This window comes from Bufo gargarizans, unplaced genomic scaffold (genome assembly GCF_014858855.1).
Source record: "Bufo gargarizans isolate SCDJY-AF-19 unplaced genomic scaffold, ASM1485885v1 original_scaffold_1130_pilon, whole genome shotgun sequence".
Classification (NCBI taxonomy): Eukaryota; Metazoa; Chordata; class Amphibia; order Anura; family Bufonidae; genus Bufo; species Bufo gargarizans.
Window position 1 is genome coordinate 195,743 of NW_025334247.1, and position 17,521 is coordinate 213,263.

General features: G+C 42.7%; 1 protein-coding gene across 1 annotated transcript; it reads left to right on the forward strand.

The window, feature by feature from the left end:
• Positions 1–2,199: 2,199 nt before the first annotated feature.
• LOC122922990 (vomeronasal type-2 receptor 26-like) lies at positions 2,200–2,967 on the forward strand. Its single transcript, XM_044273776.1, has one exon. It carries the CDS (start codon positions 2,200–2,202, stop codon positions 2,965–2,967), a length of 768 nt encoding a protein of 255 aa, XP_044129711.1.
• Positions 2,968–17,521: the final 14,554 nt, after the last annotated feature.

A 17,521-nucleotide genomic window follows, 5' to 3' on the forward strand; every position in this document is an offset into this window, starting at 1 on the left:
TAACTATTTTTGTAGGTATTACTTTGTATTATAGAAGTAGAGAAATTGAAACTTGGAAATTTGCAATTTTTTTCAAATTTTTGGTAAATTTGATATTTTTTATAAATAAAAATTATTATTTTTTACTTCATTTTACCAGTGTCATGAAGTACAATATGTGACGAAAAAACAATCTCAGAATGGCCTGGATAAGTCAAAGCGTTTTAAAGTTATCAGCACTTATAGTGACACTGGTCCGATTTGCAAAAAATGGCCTGGTCCTTAAGGTGAAATATGGCTGGGTCCTAAAGGGGTTAAGGACCAGTTAAGGTCTGAAGTCACTTTGTGAGGCTTACATTATAGAAACCACCCAAAAATGATCCCATTTTAGAAACTACACCCCTCAAAACAGATTTTACTAACTTTGTTAACCCTTTAGGTGTTCCACAAGAATTTAAGGAAAAGGTAGATGAAATTTCAAAATGTCACTTTTTTGGCACATTTTCAATTTTAATCCATTTCTCCCACTAACAAAGCAAGGGTTAACAGCCAAACAAAACTTAATATTTGTTGCCTTGATTTTGTAGTTTACAGAAACATCCCATATGTGGTCGTAAACTTCTGTATGGGCACACGGCAAGGGTATCAGAAGGAAAGGAACGCCATGTGGTTTTTGGGGGGCAGATTTCACTGGGATAATTTTAAGTTGCCATGTCTCAGACCCCCTTATGCACCCCTAGAGTAGAAAATCCAAAAAAGTTACCCCATTTTGGAAGCTACGGAATAAGGTGGCAGTTTTGTTGGTGCTATTTTAGGGTACATTTGATATTTGGTTGCTCTATATTACACTTTTTGTGAGGCAAGGTAACAAAAAATAGCTGTGTTTTGGCACTGTTTTTATTTTTTGTTATGTACAATGTTTATTTGACAGGTTAGATCATGTTGTATTTTTATAGAGCAGGTTTTTACGGATGCGAAAATACCAAATATGGCACATTTTTTTCGGTATGAAATGACAGTTTGATTGGTACTATTTTAGGGTTCATATGACTTTTTGATCGCTTGGTATTACACTTTTTGTGATGTAAGGTGACAAAAAATGTCATATTTTAATAAACCTGGTTGTAATGGACACAGTGATACCTAATACCCATGTTTTAGTGTCTCCATGCGGGATGAGGTGATGGTTTGACTGGTACTATTTTGGGGGGCATACACCCTTTTGATCGCTTTGTGTTGCACTTTTTGTGATGTAAGGTGACAAAAAATTATTGTTTTAGCAACGTTTTTATTTTATTTTTTCTACGGAGTTCAGGTAAGATATTTTTGTAGAGCCGGTCGTTACAGATGCGGCAATACTAACCCAATATGTCTGGTATTACAATATCCTGTATTGTAATGCATTGCCTGTCAGCCTTTACACTGACAGCCTGCCTGTGAGACCCAGCCTAAGGGATGGATCTCACAGGCTTCCGTAGATTGCCTTCTCTGCCATCGGGTCCATGCCACTGCAGCGCGGGGACCCGATGGGGAAGCGGAGGGCACCTGTACCTCCTCTGAACCCTCTGCATGCTGCGGTCAGCTTTGACTGTGGCATACAGTCAGCTTTGACTGTGACTGTGGCAACAGCGTATGCAGCAGGGGACCGGCTGTCAGTGACTGCTGGGTCTGTGCCGCTGATTGGGCGCACGCAGCTCCTGCACCTGTCCGATCAGCCTGCCATACATGTACGGTGCTGGTCCTTAAGAGGTTAATATGGCATTCAGTATGTTGTCTGCATCAGGTCAATAGATATGAGATGGATGTATAGATGAATGGATAGATATATAGATACTGTAGATAGATAGATAGATAGATAGATAGATAGATAGATAGATAGGAAATAGATCGATGGATAGGTATGGAAAAGATAGATAGATAATAGATAGGTAGATAGCTAGACATGATATAGATAGATATGGAGATAGATAGATAGATAGATAGATAGATAGATAGATATTAACTGTATACAGTAGCACATCAGTAGTGTATGCTGAGTTCTCAAAGAAGCCACAATTTTTTGTTGCATTTGTAGAAAGTGAAGTTTGCCATAAATGCCCCATAGAAGAGTGGCCAGATGAGAAGAAGATGAAATGTCTTCCTAAACCCTATGAGTTTCTATCCTATGAGAAGGACACTTTGGTTCATGTTTTTGCAGCACTTTCTATATTTTTTTCTGCTATGACATTGATTATATTAAGAATCTTCATTTATTACTGGGACACTCCGATTGTTAAAGCCAATAACCGGACTGTGAGCTTCATCCTCCTGGTCTCCATCTTGCTGAACTTCCTCAGTGTCTTCTTCTTCCTTGGCTGTCCAGTGGACATAACCTGCTTACTGAGACAAACATCATTTGGCGTCTTCTTCTCTATTGGTGTATCCTCAGTTCTGGCCAAAACTATCACAGTTTGTATTGCCTTCAAAGCCACCAAACCTGGAAGGTCCTCGCTGAAATGGGTCTCATTCAGACTCTCTAATTCTTTTGTCTTGATGTGTTCTTCTGTACAAGTTCTCATATGTGTTATTTGGTTGTTGATGTCTCCTCCTTATGTAGAGTTTGATCATCATTCGTATCCTGGGCAGATAGTCATTCAGTGTAATGAAGGGTCAGATATCTGCTTCTACTCCATGTTGGGTTATATGGGGTTCCTGGCAGCTGTGAGCTTTGTTCTGGCTTTCATGGTGAGGACATTACCGGACAGTTTCAATGAAGCCAAGTACATCACCTTCAGCATGCTGCTGTTCTGCAGTGTCTGGATCACCATGATCCCGGCCTATCTGAGCACTAAAGGGAAATACATGGTGGCTGTGGAGATATTTGCCATATTGACCTCATGTTCTGGTATTCTTGGATGTATATTTTTCCCTAAAGTTTATATTCTACTTTTAAAACCTTCTTTAAACTCCAAAAAAATAATAATGGAGAAAAATAAGTTACACATTTGATAGGTATTAGGCTAGGTTTACATGGTGACTTTTGATCAGAATATCCACTTTAAATTAAAGCATAGCTGACCGCTAGGGAAACCTTGAGGTGGTTTGGTGGTAGAGATAAACCACGTTTTTACCAAGGCCATCGTATGATGAAAATACATTTTGGGGTCATTTATCAAATATAACGTAGAACTGGCTCAGTTGCCCATATCAGCCAATCAGATTCCACCTTTTATTTTCCAAAGGAGCTGAGAAAAATAAAAGGTGGACTCTGATTGGTTGCTATAGGCAACTCAGCCAGTTCTACATTATGCCAGTTTGATAAATGACCCCAATTGACTTATGAAAGGAATTTTGCTTATAAAGTAATGGAATTCATGTACTAATAAATGTAATACAATAATAATCATCATCCTGTAAAGTTTGCCTCCATTCTTTGAATACCTAGGTATTTAGAAGCATGAATGCCTAAAGAAAAACATTACCTTCTGAAATGTTACATTTTTTCATACTTTGGCCAAATATTTTTCTTCTTATTTATAATTTCTTCTCATTCAATTCAATACAATTAAATGGTGCCATTAAAAATTCAACTTAAAAAAAAATCTCAATAATGCTGTGTGAATGTAAAAGTTTAAAAAAGTTATCGCTCTTGGAAGGATGGAAGGAAAAAACTAAAACAAAAATTGCCTCATCCTTAAAGGGGTTGTCCAAAAATACCAAACACTTCAACCCCACCACTCGTCTAGACCTGTAAAAGAAAGATGATCTACAGTACCTGCTTTCCAGTGGCAGCTCCATGCTCCTTCTCTTCCAGGCCTACAATACTCCGCTAGGCTCCTTCAATGTCAACATACAGTTTGACATCGCCGCCGCCAATCAGTTGTTGGTGACCAGCTCCCATTACATAATGACAAATGGTCACCTGACTGCAAGGGGATCAGGTCCCTACCTCTGCCAATGATTGACTGCAGTCATGTTAAACTAGTTGTTGACATTGCGGAGGCTCGGCGAAGCAATGCAGGCCTGGAGTATAAGACACATAAAAATGTCCCCTGATTAAAATACATATTTTTTGTTGGAATTTTTGTCATTGATCCCCCTAGTATGTCACTGTCCATGTTGTGGGACTATTTGTGCACTTCTACTAAGTATTTGTTGGCTGCAAATATGAGCTGAAGGTTTTTCAGGTTCGCCTGCCATTAAAGTGAATGGGGCCCGCTGCGAACCTGCGGTTGGCGAAAATTTGATCGCGTTCGCGAACCATCCCGGCAGATGTTCGTCCATCACTAGTTGCCACCCTCCCGATGCCACACATCTGATGCCAAGTGCTCCTTCTTACACCCACCATCGTCAGCGGGTACTGGTATTTCCATCCATCTCCCCACTCTGTCACTGGGTCACTCTATGGTTTGCTGATGCTGCTGAAACCTCACCTCTCAGGTCTCCTCATGCTGCTGCTGCCACCTCCACACTCTGTCATTGTGCAATTCTGTGGCCTCCTCATGCTGCTGCTAACTCAACTCTATGTCACATTGCCAGTCTGTGCCCTCCTCATGCTGCTGCTGCCACCTCCACACTATGTCACCTTGCCACTCTGTGGTCTCCTCATGCTGCTGACAACTCACAAGTCTGTCTCTGGGCCTCTCTGTGGTCTCCTCATGCTGCTGCCACCTCCACTCTATGTCACCTTGGCAGTCTGTGGTCTCCTCATGCTGCTGACAACTCACAACTCTGACTCTGGGACACTCTGTGGTCTCTGCATGCTGCTGCCACCTCCACACTCTGTCATTTTGCCACTATTTGGCCTCCTCATGCTGCTGCTGCCACCTCCACACTATGTCACCTTGTCACTCTGTGGCCTCCTCATGCTGCTGCTGCTACCTCCACACTATGTTACCTTGGAATAAGCAGAGTCCAGACTTGGTAAATTTCAACGGTTTTAACTAAACTTGTGTCATCCAAACAATACTTTCTCTTGGCTCTAGCAGGCTCCAACTCTCAACCAACTACAGCTTCCTACAACCCTTCCTTTGGTAGGAAACTGGATGAGCCCACTTCTGTCTAAAAGGGGAAGAATGTAATGGTAAGTTCCATTATATCTAAAGGTACTCTGCCAGATACACTGCCACCTGCTGGATAACCAGGCTCAGTGCATGAAATACAATACATAACAGTTACATAGCAATATTATTAAGGCACAGTATTAGAGGACGTGGAATTAAATACACAGATGCTATTCTTTGCTAGCCATTAGATACAGTAGCTAGATGTAAGAATGGGAGTGCCCCATCTGGGCTACTACAACATGCCAAGATTCAGGCTTACCTAAACTATGGCCGGATTCTGTTGCATACCCAGTTCCCTGACTCCATGGATTTCTGGGCAGGCAGACTGAAACAGTGGAACAAACTGGCACAGCACGCTCTCTGTCTTATTTCTTGCCCAGCCTCCAGTGTCATCTCAGAGAGGGTTTTCAGTGCCGGGTGGGGGGGGGGGGGGGCGGGGCGTGGTGACACCCAAATGGACCAAGTTGTCCTCTGTCTGTGTCCAAAACATCACTTTTGTCCAAATGAACCAAACCTGGATGCCGACTGCATCATGCCACTAATGCCTCTCAATCATCAGTTTACTTGTATACTAACATTTTAGGATGGGGGGTTAAATTTCATTAAGGATTTACATAAATGTACGTGATTACTGACTCAATACCGACATTTTCTCAGTTTAGGCAATGCTGGGGCCTGCATCATGCCACTAATGCCTGAGGGTCAGTTAAAAAAAAAATATATATATATATATATACAGTATATTTATTTATTTATTTATTTATTTATTTTTTTTGGGGGGGGGCAGAATTTCTTTAGAGGCACAGCATAAATGTATGTGATTTTCTGCATCAATATAACATTTTCTCACAGTTCAGGCAAAGCTGGAGCCTGCAATGCATCATGCCACTGTCACTAATGCCTTATGGTCAGTTCCATTTACTCTCTGTCTTCAGGATGAGGATGAAGCATGGTCACAGCGGGGTGGCACCCAACGCAGCTCGGGTCCATCACTGGTGCGTGGCTGGGGGGAAAGGCAGGACGATGACGATACGCCTCCCACAGAGGACAGCTTGTCCTTACCCCTGGGCAGCCTGGCACACATGAGCGACTACATGCTGCAGTGCCTGCGCAACGACAGCAGAGTTGCCCACATTTTAACCTGTGCGGACTACTGGGTTGCCACCCTGCTGGATCCACGCTACAAAGACAATGTGCCCACCTTACTTCCTGCACTGGAGCGTGATAGGAAGATGCGCGAGTACAAGCGCACGTTGGTAGACGCGCTACTGAGAGCATTCCCAAATGTCACAGGGGAACAAGTGGAAGCCCAAGGCCAAGGCAGAGGAGGAGCAAGAGGTCGCCAAGGCAGCTGTGTCACGGCCAGCTCCTCTGAGGGCAGGGTTAGCATGGCAGAGATGTGGAAAACTTTTGTCAACACGCCACAGCTAACTGCACCACCACCTGATACGCAACGTGTTAGCAGGAGGCAACATTTCACTAACATGGTGGAACAGTACGTGTGCACACCCCTCCACGTACTGACTGATGGTTCGGCCCCATTCAACTTCTGGGTCTCTAAATTGTCCACGTGGCCAGAGCTAGCCTTTTATGCCTTGGAGGTGCTGGCCTGCCCGGCAGCCAGCGTTTTGTCTGAACGTGTATTCAGCACGGCAGGGGGCGTCATTACAGACAAACGCAGCCGCCTGTCTACAGCCAATGTGGACAAGCTGACGTTCATAAAAATGAACCAGGCATGGATCCCACAGGACCTGTCCGTCCCTTGTCCAGATTAGACATTAACTACCTCCCCATAACCATATATTATTGGACTCCAGGGCACTTCCTCATTCAATCCTATTTTTATTTTCATTTTACCATTATATTGCGATGCTACCCAAAGTTGAATGAACCTCTCCTCTGCCTGTGTGCTAGGCCTAAATATATGCCAATGGACTGTTGCAGTGGTGGCTGACATGAAGCCTGATTCTCTGCTATGACATGCAGACTAATTCTCTGCTGACATGAAGCCAGATTGTCTGTTACGGGACCTCTCTCCTCTGCCTGGGTGCTGGGCCTAAATTTATGACAATGGACTGTTGCAGTGGTGGCTGACGTGAAGCCTGATTCTCTGCTATGACATGCAGACTGATTCTCTGCTGACATGAAGCCAGATCCTCTGTTACGGGACCTCTCTCCTCTGCCTGGGTGCTGGGCCTAAATTTATGAAAATGGACTGTTGCAGTGGTGGGTGACGTGAAGCCTCATTCTCTGCTATGACATGCAGACTGATTCTCTGCTGACATGAAGCCAGATTGTCTGTTACGGGACCTCTCTGCTCTGCCTGTGTGCTAGGCCTAAATATATGCCAATGGACTGTTGCAGTGGTGGGTGACGTGAAGCCTCATTCTCTGCTATGACATGCAGACTGATTCTCTGCTGACATGAAGCCAGATTGTCTGTTACGGGACCTCTCTGCTCTGCCTGTGTGCTAGGCCTAAATATATGCCAATGGACTGTTGCAGTGGTGGGTGACGTGAAGCCTCATTCTCTGCTATGACATGCAGACTGATTCTCTGCTGACATGAAGCCAGATCCTCTGTTACGGGACCTCTCTCCTCTGCCTGGGTGCTGGGCCTAAATTTATGACAATGGACTGTTGCAGTGGTGGCTGACGTGAAGCCTGATTCTCTGCTATGACATGCAGACTGATTCTCTGCTGACATGAAGCCAGATCCTCTGTTACGGGACCTCTCTCCTCTGCCTGGGTGCTGGGCCTAAATTTATGACAATGGACTGTTGCAGTGGTGGCTGACGTGAAGCCTGATTCTCTGCTATGACATGCAGACTGATTCTCTGCTGTCATGAAGCCAGATTGTCTGTTACGGGACCTCTCTGCTCTGCCTGTGTGCTAGGCCTAAATATATGCCAATGGACTGTTCCAATGTTGGGTGACGTGAAGCCTGATTCTCTGCTATGACATGCAGACTAATTCTCTGCTGACATGAAGACAGATTCTCTGTTACGGGACCTCTCTCCTCTGCCTGGGTGCTGGGCCTAAAAATCTGACAATGGACTGTTGCAGTGGTGGCTGACATGAAGCCTGATTTTCTGCTATGACATGCAGACTGATTCTCTGCTGACATGAAGCCAGATTGTCTGTTACGGGACCTCTCTCCTCTGCCTGGGTGCTGGGCCTAAATTTATGAAAATGGACTGTTGCAGTGGTGGGTGACGTGAAGCCTGATTCTCTGCTATGACATGCAGACTGATTCTCTGCTGACATGAAGCCAGATCCTCTGTTACGGGACCTCTCTCCTCTGCCTGTGTGCTGGGCCTAAATTTATGAAAATGGACTCTTACAGTGGTGGGTGACGTGAAGCCTGATTCTCTGCTATGATATGAAGACTGATTCTCTGCTGACATGAAGCCAGATTGTCTGTTACGGGACCTCTCTCCTCTGCCTGGGTGCTGGGCCTAAATATATGCCAATGGACTGTTGCAGTGGTGGGTGACGTGAAGCCTCATTCTCTGCTATGACATGCAGACTGATTCTCTGCTGACATGAAGCCAGATTGTCTGTTACGGGACCTCTCTCCTCTGCCTGGGTGCTGGGTAGTGTTGAGCGCGAATATTCGAAAAGCAAATTTTTTTCGCGAATACCGCAACTTCGCGATTTCGCGAATATTTCGAATATAGTGCTATATATTCGTAAAAACGAATATTCGTTTTTTGTTTTCCCCCCCCCCCCCCACAAAATTACAGTACACATATAATTGATTGTTTCCCAAAGGTCCAACAGCTCAGATCTTACTCACATTGCCTAGAAAGTGATTGAGGCGCGAATCTTCGTAAGGCGATTTTATTAGCGCACATGCGAATATCGGCACGTCCCAGAACAGAGGCAAAGGGCTTTGCATTCATACATTAGTGAATTGAGTTGCGAATCTTCGTAAGGCGATTTTATTAGCGCACATGCGAATATCGGCACATCCCAGAACAGAGGCAAAGGGCTTTGCATTCATACATTAGTGAATTGAGTTGCGAATCTTCGTAAGGCGATTTTATTAGCGCACATGCGAATATCTACACTTGTCCCAGAACAGAGGCAAAGGGCTTTGCATTCATACATTAGTGATTGAATTGAGCTGCGAATCTTCGTAAGGCGATTTTATTAACGCAAATGCAAATATCTACACTTGTCCCCAGAACAGAGAGGCAAAGGCCTGTGCATTCATATAGTATAGCACCATATTCGCGAATACGTAGAACTTCGTAAAATTCGATTTACGAATATTCGTATTTTTATTTTACTTTCCACCTTACAGATTACATTGATCTGTACTCTGTCAACTACTGTCATCACCCCCCACTGTATCTCGATTGATTCCCAAAAGTCTCACATTCCCTAGAAAGTGATTGAGGTGCGAATCTTCGTAAGGCGATTTTATTAGCGCACATGCGAATATCTACACTTGTCCCAGAACAGAGGCAAAGGGCATTACATTCATACATTAGTGATTGAATTGAGTTGCGAATCTTCGTAAGGCGATTTCATTAGCGCACATGTGAATTTTGCATAGCATATGTATTATGCGATGCGAAAATTCGAATTATCGCATATGCGAAATAATAACGAATTTGAATAATCGCGAATATTTTACGAATATTCTTTCGAATATTCACAAAATTTCGCGAATTCGAATATGGGACATGCCGCTCAACACTAGTGCTGGGCCTAAATTTATGACAATGGACTGTTGCAGTGGTGGGTGACGTGAAGCCTGATTCTCTGCTATGACATGCAGACTGATTCTCTGCTGACATGAAGCCAGATTGTCTGTTACGGGACCTCTCTCCTCTGCCTGGGTGCTGGGCCTAAATATATGCCAATGGACTGTTGCAGTGGTGGCTGACGTGAAGCCTCATTCTCTGCTATGACATGCAGACTGATTCTCTGCTGACATGAAGCCAGATTCTCTGTTACGGGACCTCTCTCCTCTGCCTGGGTGCTGGGCCTAAATATATGCCAATGGACTGTTGCAGTGGTGGCTGACGTGAAGCCTCATTCTCTGCTATGACATGCAGACTGATTCTCTGCTGACATGAAGCCAGATTCTCTGTTACGGGACCTCTCTCCTCTGCCTGTGTGTGTGCTGGGCCTAAATATATGCCAATGGACTGTTGCAGTGGTGGCTGACGTGAAGCCTCATTCTCTGCTATGACATGCAGACTGATTCTCTGCTGACATGAAGCCAGATTCTCTGTTACGGGACCTCTCTCCTCTGCCTGTGTGTGTGCTGGGCCTAAATATATGCCAATGGACTGTTGCAGTGGTGGCTGACGTGAAGCCTCATTCTCTGCTATGACATGCAGACTAATTCTCTGCTGACATGAAGACAGATTCTCTGTTACGGGACCTCCCTCCTCTGCCTGGGTGCTGGGCCTAAATATATGCCAATGGACTGTTGCAGTGGTGGCTGACGTGAAGCCTCATTCTCTGCTATGACATGCAGACTAATTCTCTGCTGACATGAAGACAGATTCTCTGTTACGGGACCTCTCTCCTCTGGCTGGGTGCCGGGGCCTAAATATCTGAGAATGGACTGTTCCAGTGGTGGGTGACGGGAAGCCAGATTCTCTGCTATGGAACCTCTCTCCAATTGATTTTGGTTAATTTTTATTTATTTAATTTTTATTTTAATTCATTTCCCTATCCACATTTGTTTGCAGGGGATTTACCTACATGTTGCTGCCTTTTGCAGCCCTCTAGCTCTTTCCTGGGCTGTTTTACAGCCTTTTTAGTGCCGAAAAGTTCGGGTCCCCATTGACTTCAATGGGGTTCGGGTTCGGGACGAAGTTCGGATCGGGTTCGGATCCCGAACCCGAACATTTCCGGGATGTTCGGCCGAACTTCTCGAACCCGAACATCCAGGTGTTCGCTCAACTCTACTTATAAGGGTACGGCCATATGGTCAGGTTTCTGTATGTAGTTTTGGGAGCCAAAATCAGGAGTGGATCATAAAAGCAGAAAAAGTAATGAGGACATATAAAACATTTCAATTTACACCTTATTTTATGCTTCCAAAACTGCATGCAGAAACCTGACCCTGTGGCTGTAACCTAAGTCTTCATTCCATGGAGCTCTTCTATTAAAGGGGTTGTCCCACAAAAAATATTCTAGTTTTCAAACCAGCACCTAGATCTGAATAGTTTTGTAATTGCATGTTATTAAAACTTTTGTATGGGTGCTAAGTTATTCAATAAAAAGTATTTGTATAGTGCCACTTAATTTCTTATTTCTTTGACCGGCTCATTAAGATGGCCGCACATGCTCAGTTTCACCTTTCAACTGCCTCCTGAGCTGTGATAGGGAGAGCATGGACACGCCTCCTGAGCTGTGATATGGAGAGCATGGACACGCCTCCTGAGCTGAGGCAGAAAAGACACTCCCATTGAGCTGTCAGCTGGATATAAATCAAGCAGATGAATGAGGAGATCTCTGGATCCATGTGAGGTACAGGGCTGGTTCTAGCTTTGTTAGAAAGAGGTTGTCATGTACTATATGATGTATGATTTTCATTTTTCACATCATTTGTGAGATAACCCCTTTAAGTATCCATATACAGCTGTTCTCTTCTAGCAGACCTAGCACACTTCTTAACATTTAACATTATGCGGGGAAGGAAACTGTCACAATGTTTATTGTATTGAGAAAAGAAGTGTCCTTCCTTAACCTTTCTCCTGGCTCAAATAACCTGAGATATGTGGGGAATCTAGAGTCCTGCAATAATATTTAGAAAAAACTAAGGGTGGACGCATGAATATTCGAATAACGAATTTTTATTGCGAATATCGCTACTTCGAGAACTCGTGAATATTTAGAATATAGTGCTATATATTCGTTATATCGAATATTCAGCATTTTTTTTCCAACTGAACACATGATTCCTCCCTGTTTCTTGCTTGCGGGCCATTGAGAAGGAAGCAATGTCAAATTCACAACAATACTAAGTGCACCAATCAGCAATCTGTAGTCAGACCTGCTAAACTGTGAAGTTGCACGTAGTACGAAAAATATTCTAATCACTGCAGATTAGCGCCATCGCGAATATATTGGAGCACTTGACTCTAACTGCATATAAAACTATTGTAATGTTCTGCCGTGCCGACCATTTTCTCTAGTCTCAGGAAACTTATACCAGCTTGAAAAATGTAGCCAAAGTGACCCAAGCCTGTATTTCGAGCACATTACGTGAATATTACATTGCCGATTTTCGCATTCAATAAAATAATCTCGAATATATGACGAATATTCTACAAAATATTTGTGAAATATCGCAAATTTGTATATAGCCCCTGCAGCTGATCACTAGTGGACACATCTGTATATTAAGTAAATCACCATGAATCTCGGTGCTGAAAGGTGTGATAATGCAACTAATGTTCTAACCTGGCGTTTAATTGCTGTCTTCTTTACAGTGGTGTAAATATATAAGGCACATTTTGTTCTTGAATAGCACTGTATTGAAATTCCTCATGTTCCCATATTTTATTATAGTGCTTTAAAAGCAGGGTATCGAAAGTCCTCATTCTCATATCTATGGTTCTTGAGAAGCACTATGGGGTCATTTATTAAGACCGGGGTTTTAGACGCCAGTCTTAATAACACCTGCGCTCGCGGTGGTTTCACCGAAGTTATAAAGTGGTCCCGGCCTCCACATACCTTCGGCTTATCCACCGCCAGTCTAAATGTACGATAGCTTCCTAGCTGACTTACATTTAGACCATTTTCTACACCTAAAACAAGCGCCAACCCACTTTTTTAGACCTGGCTTGAGAGGGAAAAACTCCCAGACTGAGAGGCAAATAAACTGTGCCAGAAATGTGTCTAATATAGGGGTATTTCTGGATAGTAAATGATGAATATATTGTTATTTCTTATCTTCTTGTATTTTATTCTTCTTCAGTTTTCTCTGATTATTATAACCCGTATAGATGCAGTTTTAACTGATTTTCAAAGCTCTTGGCTCTGAGAGTTGTGCTACGTATTTTTAGAGTCCATCCGATTTCTAGTTTTAAATAAATTTGCTTTTAAAAATAAAAACATTTCCCAGATTGATGAATGGCAGAATTGTTAATTATTAATACAACCCGAACCGTTTAAACGTACAGACTCTGTTCAAATTCAAAGCTCTTCATGCTGAGAGGTGTCCGAATTTTGGGAGTCAATTAGATTTGTACTTTTTAATAAATTTATGTTTAAAATAAATATAAAATACATAGAAACAAATAGCAGAATTCTGTGATTAATGCAGCCCGTGCCACTAAAAGTACAGACTCTGTTTAAACTGGGAAGTGATCTATCTATTTTGGAGTCAATTGTATTTGTCATTTTCATAAATTAAAAAATATATATTAATATGATTTTGCAGTCAGTCTAACTACCGTATTTTTCGCTTTATAAGATACACTTTTGTTCACTCAAAAGTGAGGGGAAAAATGGCCCTGCGCCTTATAAAGTGAATACTAATGAGCGCTTTCATTATGGAAGCGCTCATTAGTACCAGAGGATCGGGAAGCAGTGACGGCTCTATACTCACCGCTTTATGGTCCTCGACTGTCAGTTGTGCTGTGGCTGCGCACAGCGCAAGGGCACTTTTTGACCTCACGCTGTGCGCTTGGGGGTTACAGCACAGCCGCAGCAGAAAGAAGACAGAGCGCGCTGGAAGTGAGGAGCGGCGACGTCCAGGAGCAGGAGAGGTAGGTGTTTTTTTATTTTATTTGATCTGTGGCATGGGGCTAATAAATGGCACCTGGGAGCTCATAATGGGGAGTAATAAATTGCACTGGGGGCTAATAAATGACACTGGGGCTGAAAAATGGCATGGGGGGCTCATAATAGGGGCTAATAAATGGCACTGGGGCTGATAAATAGCACAAGGGCTGATAAATGGCATGAGGGGCTGATCTGAGGTCTGATCGAGGGTCTTAATAACATTGGGGGTCTGATTGGGGCTGTCAGATAAGGTCTCATTAACATTGGGTGTCTGATTGCTGGCCTGATCTGAGGTCTGATGAAAAATATTTTTTTCTTATCGTCCTCCTCTAAAACCTTGGTGCGTCTTATCATCGGGTGCATCTTATAAAGCGAAAAAATACGGTACCTTCGAGTCTCAAAGACCCAGCACACATACACAGCCCCTCTTCTCTCTCACACACATTCACTCCCACAGGTGCACACACAAACTTTCAGCTCTATTCAAGCTCTATCTTCTTCAAGAAATGCAAATCTAGTTTAACCCCTTCAGGACCATGCCATTTTTCAGCTAAAGTACCAGGCCATTTTTTAGAAATTTGACATGTGTTTTTATGTGGTAATAACTTTGGAACGCTTTACTTATCCAAGCAATTCTGAGACAGTTTTCTTATCACATATTGTACTTTATGATAGTGGTAAATTTCTGTGAATATTTTTAATAAATGAAAAATACCAAATTTACAAAAATATTATTTACCGTACCTCCTAAATTTATTATTACCGTACCTCCTAAAATAGTTATTACTTTACATTCCCCATATGTCTACTTCATGTTTGGATCATTTTGTGAATGCCATTTTTTTTTTTGGAGACATTAGAAGGCTTAGAAGATTAGAGGCAAATCTTGACATTTTTCCGAAAATTTCCAAAACCCACTTTTTAACCTCTTCAGGACACATGACGTACCGGTACGTCATGTATGGTTCCGATCACCGCCGCCCAGCGGGCGGTGATCGAGACTCGGTGCCTGCTCAAATCATTGAGCAGGCACCTTGGCTAGATACGCCGGGTGGTCTTGTGACCCCCCCATGTCGGGCGATCGCAGCAAACCGCAGGTCAATTCAGACCTGCGGTTTGCTGCACTTTCTGCAGTTTCTGATCCCCGCGGTCCCTGACCGCGGGGATCAGGAACTTAAAAATGCCAAAAATATAGATTTTTCACCCCCCCTGCACCCCTGAATGATTATTATGCCGGCGGTGGTGCAGGGGGGGTTGCAGGCGGTGCGGGCGGTGCAGGAGGCGGGATCGAGATCCCCGCCCGCCTCCTCTTGAATATTCATTGGTGTCCAGTGGGTATACCAGAGTGTCAGCACATCGTATAAACGGCTGACATCTGTGATGTTGATGTCAGCCGTTTAACCCTTTCCATACCGCAGTCCGTACGGACCACGGTATGGAAAGGGTTAACAGTCAGTGAGCTCCCTCCCTCTCCCATCGGGGGGCTGCTGTGCCTTTGCAGCCCCCAGACAGGATGGGGTCACAGAGGGAGGGATCCCCCCTCCTTCTTCCCAGTCTGCTCAGTTGTGGCAGACGGGGAAGGTTCCCATGTCAACAGGACGCCTTCTCAGGTATCCTGCTGTCCATGGTGCTGAACAGATCTGTGCTAAAGGCATAGATCTGTTCAGACAAAGTGTAAGTAAAATACAGTACAATACACTATATAGTGTACTTTACTGTTTTATACAGACATCAGACCCACTAGATCTTCAAGAACCAAGTGAGTCTGGGTCAAAAAAAGTAAAAAAAAAGTGAAAAAAAGTAAAAATAAAAAACACATTTATCACTGATTAAAAATGAAAAAAATGTAATTCCTTACACATGTTTGATATCACCGCGTCCGTAAAGACCTGTTCTATAAAACGCTCATGTTACTTTACCCAAACGGTGAACGCCATAAAAATAAAAATTAAAAAACTATGATGAAATTGAAATTTTGCCCACCTTACTTCCCAAAAAAGGTAATAAAAGTGATCAAAAAAGTAGTATGTATGCCAAAATACAATCAATCAAACCGTCACCTCATCCCGCAAAAAATGAGACCCTACCTAAGATAATCGCCCAAAAACTGAAAAAACTATGGCTCTCAGAATATGGAGACACTAAAACTTGATTGTTTTGTTTTGTTTCAAAAATGAAATAATTGTGTAACACTTACATAAATATACAAAGTATACATATTAGGTATCGCCGCGTCCGTAATAACCTGCTCTATAAATATATCACATGACCTAACCCCTCAGGTGAACCCCTCAGCTGTCACCTTACATCACAAAAAGTGTAATAGCAAGCGATCAAAAAGTCATACGCACCCCAAAATAGTGCCAATCAAACCGTCATCTCATCCCGCAAAAATTATACCCTACCCAAGATATTTGCCCAAAAACTGAAAAAACTGGCTCTCAGAATATGGAGACACTAAAACTTGATTGTTTGTTTTTGTTTCAAAAATGAAATCATTGTGTAAAACGTACATAAATAAAAAAATAGTATACATATTAGGTATCGCCGCATCCGTGACAACCTGCTCTATAAAAATATGACATGATCTAACCCCTCAGGTGAACACCGTAAAGAAAAACAAGAAAAAAACGGTGTAAAAAAGCTATTTTTTGTCACCTTTCATCACAAAAAGTGTAATAGCAAGCGATCAAAAAGTCATACGCACCCCAAAATAGTGCCAATCAAACCATCATCTCATGCCGCAAAAATCATACCTACCCAACCTGCTCTATAAAAATATTACATGATCTAACCTGTCAGATGAATGTTGAAAATAACAAAAAATAAAAACGGTGCCAAAACAGCTTTTTCTTGTTACCTTGCCTCACAAAAAGTGTAATATAGAGCAACAAAAAATCATATGTACCCTAAACTAGTACCAAAAATACTGCCATCCTATCCCGTAGTTTCTAAAATGGGGTCACTTTTTCTGAGTTTCTACTCTAGGGGTGCATCAGGGAGGCTTCAAATGGGACATTGTGTCAAAAAAAACGGTCCAGCAAAATCTGACTTCCAAAACCGTATGGCATTCCTTTCCTTCTGCATTTTGCCGTGTGCCCGTACAGCTGTTTACGACCACATATGGGGTCTTTCTGTAAACTACAGAATCAGAGCCATAAATATTGAGTTTTGTTTGGCTGTTAACCCTTGCTTTGTAACTGGAAAAAAATTATTAAAATGGAAAATCTGTCAAAAAGTGAAATTTTGAAATTGTATCTCTATTGTTCATTAAATCTTGTGGAACACCTAAAGGGTTAACAAAGTTTGTAAAATCAGTTTTGAATACCTTGAGGGGTGTAGTTTCTTACATGGGGTCACTTTTATATAGTTCTACTCTAGGGGTGCATCAGGGGGGCTTCAAATGGGACATGGTGTCAAAAAAAACAGTCCAGCAAAATCTGCCTTCCAAAGACCATACGGCGCACCTTCTTCCCTCTACGCCCTACAGTGTGCTCGTACAGTAGTTTACGACCACATATGGGGTGTTTCTGCAAACTACAGAATCGGGGCAATAAATATAGCATTTTGTTTGGCTGTTAACCCTTGCTTTGTTACTGGAAAAAATGGATTAAAATTAAAAATTTGCCAAAAAAATTGAAATTCTCAAATTTCTCTCCATTTGCCAATAACTCTTGTGCAACACCTAAAGGGTTAACAACGTTTGTAAAATGAGTTTTGAATACCTTAAGGGGTGTAG

What these genes read in the sequence shown, in the direction of transcription:
- LOC122922990 (XM_044273776.1), top strand. Translation starts at nt 2,200, where the DNA reads ATGACATTGATTATATTAAGAATCTTCATTTATTACTGGGACACTCCG.